The following is an 8,761-nucleotide window of genomic DNA, read 5'->3' on the forward strand; positions in this document are numbered from 1 at the left end:
AGACTCTTGTGGTTTCGAGAAAACCACAATTGTATGATAAAAGCCCATCCCACCCAAATGTTGGGGTCAATGACCTGACTTGACCAAATCATTACTACACCTGCTTAATAGGCTAATTGGGTATTATCAAACAACACACTCCAGGGGAGGAGTTTTCGGCCATTTTTGAACATGGATGTATGATGAGGAGGCATGTTTTAAACACATTAATGGAAACTTGTAATGGGAGTATCAGAAAGACTGTAACCTGAATAAATGAACTAATCCCTTCTCTGAAGGGAGGAGCTGCATAACCAAGCAAGTATAGAGGTTCCCCCATTTCTGTACTCAGTGCTCCCTCTTCCCCAAGAGGAGTGGGGCCCGCTTCTGGCCAGAAATGTTAAGAAAATTCCTTATGATTCTTCTTTAATAAATTTCCTTTAATAACTGATTTTCAGTGTCAAATGTGTTATTATTAACACACCTAACCAAGAAGAGTTAATATGGAGAAAGTGAATAGTAGACCAATTTTTCTAGTGAATATTGATGCAAAAACTTTGGATAAAATAGTAGCAAAGCAATGTGAAAAACATGATATAGTTTATATAGTATTCATGGAATTAATATCAGGGGCTGGGTTGCAATTAAGGGGGAAGGCCTACAAATGGGTACAACTGTTCACATGATTGTGCAATACTTGAACCCACAGCCCTGGTTCTGCTCAGCACTAGGGAGGTTCCTGGGCTCCTTGGCTGGCATCTTCCGGATTTCGCGGATCAGCTCATGAAATACATATTCCACGTTCTGACAGGTCTTGGCCGAGGTCTCCACAAAGGGCACCCTGAAGTTCTTGGCCGTCTCCTCCGCTAGCATCGGCGTCACCAACCAATTGGCGATGTCAATCTTGTTGGAGACAAGGACAAAAGGAACGCGGTCGGTGTTCTTTGCCCTGAGCAGCTGGTCCCGGAAGATGTTCACGGTCACAAAGGATTTGATGTCGTCCACCGCATAGACACAGAGGAAGCCGTCCCCACAGCGCAGGAACTCCAGAAACTGATTTGGGTTCTGCTCACTGCCTGCGGTCTCCAGGATTTCCAGCTGGCAGGGCTCGCCATCCACCACTACTTGGGGATATAAATCTTTAATGGTGAGGTCTGTCACAGTGCAGCTCTTGACCAGTTGACCGATCAGCGCACTCTTGCCCACGCCACAGCTACCCATGACCACTAATTTGTATTCCATCTTGCCTCCACACCTGGCCGATCACCTAGGGACGTGCGGACATCAAAGGAGAACAGTGAGACCTGGAGTGACCTCAGTGGCCTTGCATACCTCCCCATGTGCTATAAAAATAGCCCAACAAGTGGCCTTCTAGCTCAGGAGAGCTGATGGGGTCCCAGGGGATTCTCCTTCCGGGAATCAGTTTCCTCAGCTGTAAAATAAATGCATTGGATTAGAAAAAATTGTTCAAGTCATTTCCAACTTTTAAAAAAATGGGGTCATGTGTTGTTCAAGTGATCCGAATGGTCCTCCAGCATCTGCTTGGAGATCCCTAAGGGACACAGCCAGGATCCCTCTTTTATACCGAGAGAACTCCTCTCCAGTCTTTGTAACCTCAGCTGACCTGTTTGCACTTCCCTTCCCATTCTCCTTTACCCCTAGTTCCTAGCTCTGCCTTCAGACACCAAGCAGCACCAGGCTAATTCCTCCTATACTTTCAGCTCAAGGATCATTAATCCCGAGGTCTGAAATTGCTGGAAAACAATTCTGCCTAATTCAACGCTATTCTTCCCAGTTTCAGAAGTTCTAGGTTACAGAACAAAGGACCAGGGGGTGCAGTTGCCCCACTTCCCTGGGCCTCTCCTGGGGTCGCATCATCCCCACCAAAGAAAAAATCATGAAGTTCGGGGTCACTAAATCTCTGGAACTTCCTGCTCCTGTTATCTCACTTCTCCAGGACCCAAGAATCTGCAATCTCCTCGTCCCTGCAGGGGGGAAAAGTGAGTAGGCTCCCGGGGCCACCTTTCTTAGGTTGCTGGGTCAGGGTTCCCCCCATCCTTTCAGGGTCTGGATCCCTAATGGCCCAGATCTAGTTTTAGTCCCAGATTAGCTACTACTCAGGACTCTAGCTCTAACCCTATTGGAGAGACAAGTTTGGTAGGTCAGGGATCCCCCATCCTTTCAGGGTCTAGATCCCTAATGGCCCAGATCTAGTTTTAGTCCCAGATTTACTACTCCGGACTCTAACTCTGACCCTGCTTGGAGCAACAAATTTGTTTCTGGATCCCGACTTCCTTCTGAAAGAAGGAGAAAAGGCCTTTGGGTAGAAAAAGAGCCATTTCCCCTCATTTCCCGCTGTGCTTCTGCCTGGGAAAGCCCGCATCTGTGAACCCCACATCTTCTCCAGGCTGAGGTCCCCCGCCCCGCCAAGCTCAGCGATGGGCTCCAGGGTCTTCCCACCGGGCTTCCAGTACCCCGCCACATCCTGTCACTCAGGGACCAGGTATTGTGCCACGAGGGGCCCAGAGGGCGGAGGGGACTCCAAGCCCACTGCGCAGGCCCGGGAGCCCCTGTGTCAGTGCTGCCCAAGAACCGCAGTCCGGCTCGGGGCCGGGCTTCCCGGAGGGCCACTGGCCGTCCAGGTAATTTCTCCCCCAACCTGTGCAGGTTCTCCTGCCTCTACTTACCTTTCAGGAATAGAAGATGGAGGTAGCAAGACCTCACCAAAGGCTGTTGGGATTCGAGGGGGAAAGAGAAGAGAAAAGCCGGGAGGCTGACCCAGGTAAACTGACCTGCGGCAGCCCCCCACCCCAGCACTCTACGGGAGAAGAGCCCCGCCCCCACACCCCATGCCAGCCCCTCCCTCCCTCCCGGCCTCGCCCCTGCACTGCTGTTAGGCCTGGCTGTCCGAGTCACGTGGAGGACAGGAGGAGGAGGGGAGGTGGAGGCAGAGGAGAGAGTTGGGGCGGGAAGGGAGGCTGAGGGAGTCTGCAGCTGCGGGGGATGGAACTTTGTGCGTCCGCTGGGGAGAGGCGAAGGGGCGCAGAAGAGAACGTTGTGCACCCAAGGGAGGAGGGGAAGGGGCGCAGAAGGGAACGTTGTGCATCCAAGGGGGGAGGGGAAGGGGCGCAGAAGAGAACGTTGTGCATCCAAGGGGAGCTGCGCCGAGGCGGGAGAGAGGGAGCTTCGTGCTTCCTCTGGGGCTGGCACTGCCGGGAGTGAGGACGGAACAATGTATCCAGCCCGTCGGCTGCGGTTTCGTTTGCTTAAGCTCCCTTGTTCAGGCCTGAAGCCTAGTGGCTAATCATAGGTGATTGTTGGGCTAATTAGAAGGAGCCCCGCGGCTGGGGTCTCGGGCCAGCATTCGGGGTATCCATTCACCGAGTGACTCTTAAACCGGAGTCACAGACGCTCCTCCGGGCCTCCACACTGCCGGGGGCAGTCTGTGGTGGGCAGCTCACATGATCATCCCCTTGCACCGGAGTCTCTGACTTCAGAAGATAAGGAGCCATCTTGCGCTCCCCACGATTCCTTGCCCACCCCTTGGGAAGCATGGGTGTATTGCACGGAGCCTAGAGGCTCCTTGTGCCCATTCTAAAGAACAGCTCTTCGCCTCCAGCCCCCTCTCTGTTTCTGACTAATCTCTTTGAGGAGGACGGAGCTTCCCGGACTGGAAATGCGGCCACAGAGAGGGCTAGGGCTGGGCACAGAGTCCCCTCCTCGGCTGGGAGATGCGTTCTCGGATTGCTCGAGCTTTCCCGCTGGCCCACAAGCCCTCTGCTTTACAAGGTCTTTGTTACGAGAAAATAAAGTTAAATTAAAGCAATTTCCAATAGCCTGGAACAGTGGGTTTGTTCTACGTGAATCAGGCCTGAGGACTAAAAACCTTCCCGGTCCCTGTACCTAGACTCCACAGACCTAGACTCTGGCTTGGGTGCTTCTTACTGAAAGGCAGCTGCGCGCAAAAAGCCGTGGCAAGCCCCCACCTTCGAACCCGAGACGCGGCCAGTTCCCCGTTCAGGCAAAGATCAGTGGATCCCTGTTTCCAGCAGTAATCCTCCGAGGAGGGAGACGGTCTAGTGTCCGCACGGGGGATGGACGCTCTTCCCATGCGTCTTGCCCGGTTCTTGCGCACAGGACACAAACACACGAACCAAATGCGGCTGGGAAAGGGCTGTCGGGGCCTCCTGCAGTTATGCAACCCCTTCCCGCGTTGAAGAACATTACAGTCAAACGCGGAGACTTTAGGCCCGCTCTGCATTCGCCCATTCATAGGTTTCCCTGATTTCCCTGACAGACCCAGGACGGGCCACCGGGTTCATTGACAAGCGTTTCCCAACCCAAAGCAGAGGCCCGAGGGATCCGTGTCTGCCTTAATCTTTGCCACGGATTCCCAATAGGTGGCTCCAGGGATTGAATACTGGGTCTAGAATCATGAAGACCTGAATTCAAATTCAGCTCCAGACACATATTAGCTGTGTGAACATGGGCGGGTGGCAATGTGCCTCAGGGGATTACAGCAGCACCTATAGCCCAGGGTTGCTGTTATCAGGATTAGATACCTGTAAACACTCACCACAGTATCCCGCATATTGCATTCCCTGCCATGAGTCTGTTCTTGGCCGTGAACTCTATAGAATGTAGAGAACTAAGTCCAATTCAGCGGGAACCTTAGGTTCCTATGGGCCTTTCTGGTTGTTTGTCCTTTGTTGTCAAGGGGATCATGAGATCAGGGACGGGATACCATGATATTTAGCCATATATCCACTGTACTCTTTTTAAAAGGACATTTTAATTTTTTAATATTTTTTTTTCTTTTTGCAGGACAATTGGGATGAATGGATTTGTCCAGGCTCATGAAGCTAGGAAGCAGTCAGTGATTGAGACCAGATCTGAACTTGGGGCCTTCTGACTCCAGGGCCCTGCTCTGTCCACTGGACCATCTGGCTGCCCTAAAAGGCCGTTTTTATCCAGCTGTTTCATTTAATGTCATTCACAAAATTTTTAAAATTAAACCTTCCCTTTGGCAGTCTGGTAAAGTGCAAGAGAATCCCTTTTCAAAATTACAGTTTTAGATACATAAAATAAAGGCTAGAAGATGATAGAAGAGTCCCATTTTAATGCAATTCATTCATCAAAATATTTAAAATAACCAATTCCCAGACTCAAGGTGTAGAACCCTTGGTTAAGAATTAAGCTCACACTTGTCCTGTGAAAGAAATAAAACAATCCTGCTCCTTTTCCCCTCCCTTTTGACTTCAAAGAGCTCATCTCTTCCACTCAAGCAATGGTTACTGGAGTTTTAAGTGATGGGCCCAAGTGAGTCAGACTGCTTTGTCTAGGACCCGGGCCCCTGACCACGCCACATCTTTTCAATGAGAAGACAAGGCCGCTCCCCGATTTCTGTCGATTTCTTGGTTGTAAGGAAGGCAACCCATGCAAACGGTCTTCTTTGTAAGAAGAGAAAAATGGAGTCAATTCACACAATTGCCGGGACCTAAAAAGGTAGGATTATTTAAAGTGACTTTTTACAAAAGAACCAAACTATTTATATTAAAGGCCTGTGGACTAAAAGAAAGAGAACAGTGACATGCAAACAATGACTACAAAGAGGATATGGAAAACTTCTTGGGGAAATAACTCAGAAAGACAACAAATAAGCCCCGTCCCCAATTCAACATCAATATAGAAAATGAGAAAATTCTACCCTAAGTCTCCTTCCAGCAGTGACTGGAAGTCAACCGTGATGAACGCTGAAGTTTTTCCACCTCAGAGTGGGAAAAAAAGATTCCCAATTCAAGGATCAGTGAACACCTCTCTCCCTTGGTGATCTTCTTTAAGAGGAGGCAGATGATCAGTTCCCACTCTGAGGGACGGATGTCCTTCCCATAGTTCCCGCACTGAATACAAAGCACAGAATACAAAGAAACGAAAAAAAAATCAGGCTGAAGAACACTAGTAGATGCAGTTTTTCTTTAGGTATCCAATAGTTCCTGTATTTAATAGTGCAGTCAAATGTGAAAGTTTGAGTGACATGGGAGTTTCCTTGATCCCGCTGGACTATCAGAGTCTAGAGGGAAAAAAGTACCTATAGAAAGGGTTTCATGGAAGAGAATCCGTTATTAGTGACAACAAGCACAACTCCATGCGCTCAATCTTCTCCAATAGGATTCTCCTAAAGAGCACTGACTATTTTTCCAATAAGGACTTTTCTGCCTGAAATCTAGGCATGCGGTACTGGACCTGGAGAAAGCACTGCTAAGTGTGGGAAGCTGTGAAAATGGGCAGGAAAAACTGTATTTAAGCCTCAGTTTCTTCCTCCATTAAATGGACCTATTCCTCTCTGCGACTCTCACTCCCCGAAGTTTCAGTGTAACACATAAGACAGTACAGATACATAGTATGGCGATTCTCACCGATACGACTGTTACACGAAGGCTCCCAATAAAGGAGCACAATGGTCTGGTCTTGTAGATGGTGTCTCACCATGGGGGAGAACCGTGTGTGGAGGCGCCGTCTCAGTGCTGCTGCCTGGGACCCAGGCTGACCAGTCCTCCAGGGAAAAGCTCTGCACAGGAGAAATGCTGCTCCCAGGGCAGGCACACCTAAAGCAGCCGCTGCCTGGCCCAGCAGAGCGCCCGGCAGCAGGAAAGCACAAGGCGCGTACACACACACACATACAGAGCAAGGACACCCACCCTCACACAGACACACAGCACACACATTCACTCACATGCAGCCCACACATTCACACTCACACTCACACAGCCCGGACACACACACACACATACAGAGCAAGGACACCCACCCTCACACAGACACAGCCCACACAGACACACAGCCCACACATTCACTCACACGCAGCGCACATATTCACTCACACACAGCCCGGACACACACAAACCCATACAGAGCAAGGACACCCACCCTCACACAGACACAGCCCACACAGACACACAGCACACACACTCACACAGCCCGGACACACCCACAGCACACAGCCCGGACACACACAAACACATACAGAGCAAGGACACCCACCCTCACACAGACACAGCCCACACAGACACACTCACAGCACACAGAGACACACTCACAGCACACACATTCACACTCACATACACACAGACACACAGCACACACATTCACACTCACATACACAGACACACACGGAGCCCCAGGCTTCGAGCTCAGGCTTCCTGTCAGTACTTAACCAGTGTTTCCCACAGGGCACTCTCTCCGTGTGGACAAGCTCACAAACTCATCCAAGCCCCTGGAATTGTTTCCAGAGCGGGGGTTTTGGGGCTGCTGGGGGGGAGGCAGGGAGATGGACCCTAGCTTGGGTGGAAGAGAATGCCTCCTCCAGGCAGGAGCAGAGTCCTCCATACAGGGGAGCAGACTGGAGGCTGGAGAAGGGGAGACAAGTGGAGCCTTTAAGGGAGGCTGGAGGCTAGGCAGAATCGGGCTGGGCTGGGCGGGAGAGACTGGAAGATGGGAAGAACCAGGCCTCGAGGTCATAGCCTCAGCCTCCATCTCTTCTGGCCAGGGCCTTTTCTTGGCTCTCCTTGCTCACAGGAGCCTCATTCCTTGGGGGGAGGCTGGGAAGGGAGGCCTTTTGTCTCCTGGAGGGGGGAGGCACCGTTGGCCTGCATCTCTCCAATGGCGGGAGGGGGCGTGCTGCGCTTTAAGCGGGCAGGCAGAGTGGAAGGGCCCTGGATGCTGGTGAGTCTGACCCAACCCAGGACACCGTTCCAACCTAAGCCCTCCTGAGGCCTTTGGGTGAAGCCCCGGGGGGGGGGGGTTGCAAGCAGTTCATTCCCCTTCCACCCATGGGAGAGACCCAGCACCCCCCACTGCCCCAGACATTGCCCCCTGGGCATCACGTCTCTTCCCGGACAGCCAGGAAGGGGTCCAGCTCCCGCTTCCTCGGATGTCCCGTGGCACAGGGGCCCGGTCCCGTTCTGGTGGTCCCCCAGTGCCCCATGCTGCAGCCGCAATGGGAGTGACCCGGGCCCTGCAGGGGAAGCTCGCGCCAAGCCCCCCGGGGTGGCCAAGGGCACTTGCTCTGCCTGGGCCAGCGTGGGCCACTGGGCCCTCTGATCAAGCGCTTCCCCGTTACAGGGTGGCAGTTGTGCTCAGGCAGAGGAGCTGTAAATGGAGGCAGTGGCTGTATCCCCACCAGAGTGGGAGCACTCCCTGGACATCTAGGACAGGTAGCGAGCTCATGGGACCCCAGGACCAGGGGATGTGGCTGAGCAGGGGAGGAGCTCAGGGTCAGTGGAGAAATGGGTAAAAGCCCGTGTCCACTTGCAGTGCAGAGAACGCCCCTTGGCGCTCCGACCTGACTGGCTCCTGGGCTCCCCGTGCCTGGGACGACTGGGGCTGCATTTAAGGCCCCCAGAACCACGTGTGCCTTAGCTGTTCCTCAGCCACATGTGGCCCCTCTTCCAATGGGGGACAAAGGTACAGATCTGAACTCTCCTAACAGCCCCCCTTTTCATCATAAGTGGTTCTTGCCTCAAGGGGACAACATGGGACGGTCCCATTTACCTCACAATGTTAGGGGGATGGGGAAAGTGAGCTCTCTGCCAAGAAATGGCTTCTCAAGGCTCAGTCCCAAGTGTGAGAGTCCGAGAGGCAGGCGGGAACATCCAGGAGACCACCACAAGCTCAGTCTCCCCACCGGGCACTTCCCACCGGCCTTGGGGAAGATCCCAAGGCCCAAAGGCTGGATGGCAGGAGGCAGGCGGACTTTCGCTCTCAGGTGTCCTCAGTTTCCTCA

At 52.4% G+C, this 8,761-nt stretch overlaps 1 protein-coding gene across 1 annotated transcript; it reads right to left on the minus strand.

Annotated features, from left to right (window-relative positions):
• Positions 1-657: 657 nt before the first annotated feature.
• LOC127538790 (GTPase NRas-like) lies at positions 658-1,200 on the minus strand. The gene has a single exon (XM_051962532.1). It carries the CDS (start codon positions 1,198-1,200, stop codon positions 658-660), a length of 543 nt encoding a protein of 180 aa, XP_051818492.1.
• Positions 1,201-8,761: the final 7,561 nt, after the last annotated feature.

Source organism: Antechinus flavipes, chromosome 5, assembly GCF_016432865.1.
Source record: "Antechinus flavipes isolate AdamAnt ecotype Samford, QLD, Australia chromosome 5, AdamAnt_v2, whole genome shotgun sequence".
Lineage (NCBI taxonomy): Eukaryota > Metazoa > Chordata > Mammalia > Dasyuromorphia > Dasyuridae > Antechinus > Antechinus flavipes.